The sequence below is a fragment of the Austrofundulus limnaeus genome, unplaced genomic scaffold (genome assembly GCF_001266775.1).
Source record: "Austrofundulus limnaeus strain Quisiro unplaced genomic scaffold, Austrofundulus_limnaeus-1.0 Scaffold245, whole genome shotgun sequence".
Taxonomy (NCBI): domain Eukaryota; kingdom Metazoa; phylum Chordata; class Actinopteri; order Cyprinodontiformes; family Rivulidae; genus Austrofundulus; species Austrofundulus limnaeus.
In genome coordinates, this window is record NW_013952647.1 from 92,581 (window position 1) to 93,721 (window position 1,141).

At 37.9% G+C, this 1,141-nt stretch overlaps 1 protein-coding gene across 1 annotated transcript in view; it reads left to right on the forward strand.

The window, feature by feature from the left end:
* Positions 1–626: 626 nt before the first annotated feature.
* The window catches only part of plcxd1.2 (phospholipase C, X domain containing 1, tandem duplicate 2), a gene marked incomplete at its 5' end in the record, with an annotated part of 9,039 nt that continues 8,524 nt past the window's right edge, over positions 627–1,141 (forward strand). Inside the window, 1 exon segment of the mRNA XM_014020230.1 lies at positions 627–763. Coding sequence (XP_013875684.1) covers positions 627–763 — 137 coding nt within the window.

The following is a 1,141-nucleotide window of genomic DNA, read 5'->3' on the forward strand; positions in this document are numbered from 1 at the left end:
CAAGTGTAGTACTGTTTTATCCCTCTTCTAGTTTTATTAAATATATGTCTTCAAGTTTTATTATAGTATTATAAATAATATTTTTATTTGTAAATACATTTTGTCAATTAAACATATAAAAACCTTTAAATGAACTAAATGGAGATCATCAGAAGACAAGGATAAAAAAAGAGTTGACTGAAATTTATCTTCATTGAGATTTATTCATTGAGTTTATTCAGTAAAAATAATATATACACATACATATATAAAATTTACATACATTAATAACTGGATCACATAAAAATAACTTATTTTCATTGTGGTTTAGTACACAGAGTGCATTTATCTACACAGGACAAGTTTTCAGTTCTTATGGATTATAGCTGATAAAGTACACCTTCCACTGTGTGTTTTTTTACTTTAATACTTTGAGTTAAAATACTGTTCTGTTACTTTTTTACTCACGTTATACATCAGTCATCTTCAGTGTATTCCAGTCACGTTGAGCTGATAAGAAAAATAAGAAAAACACTTGCTGGAATGTGGAGGGACCTCATTCATCAGGTCCTTCCAGCTTTGAGGATCACTGTTTGTTGAACCAGTTTTCTATTTTTAGACGTGTTCGTCTTTTCCTGTTCACACAGGAAGCCATGACTCCATGAGTTACTGCCTGGACATCAACTCCCCGCTGGTCCGCTCCGAGTCTGARCTGTTGAGGCTCCTGGATGTCATTTTTTACTGCTTTACCAGGCCGTTGATCTTTCAATGGGCCACTACACAGGTATGATCAGAGGTAGGCTGGAAAAGACCCACATAGCAGACAGGTGTGGGCCAGAGCTAGGGTCAGCTGGCACTGCTGGCGGACTGCTGCCATGGCAAGCGGTTCGTCAACAGCATGTGGTCCAGYTATGGCAATGATGGCACTGTTTGCAAGATGGTATTCCACTACTGGCCCAGTTGTGTTTGGTTTATGTGGCCCAAATCTGTCAATGCCACAACTGGCCTGGTTTTAGTTTGGTTAATGTGGCCCAAATCTGTCAATGCCACAACTGGCCCAGTTGTGCTTTGGTTTATGTGGCCCAAATCATCATCATCATCATCATCATCATCATCATCATCATCATCATCATCATCATCATCATCATCATCATCATCATCA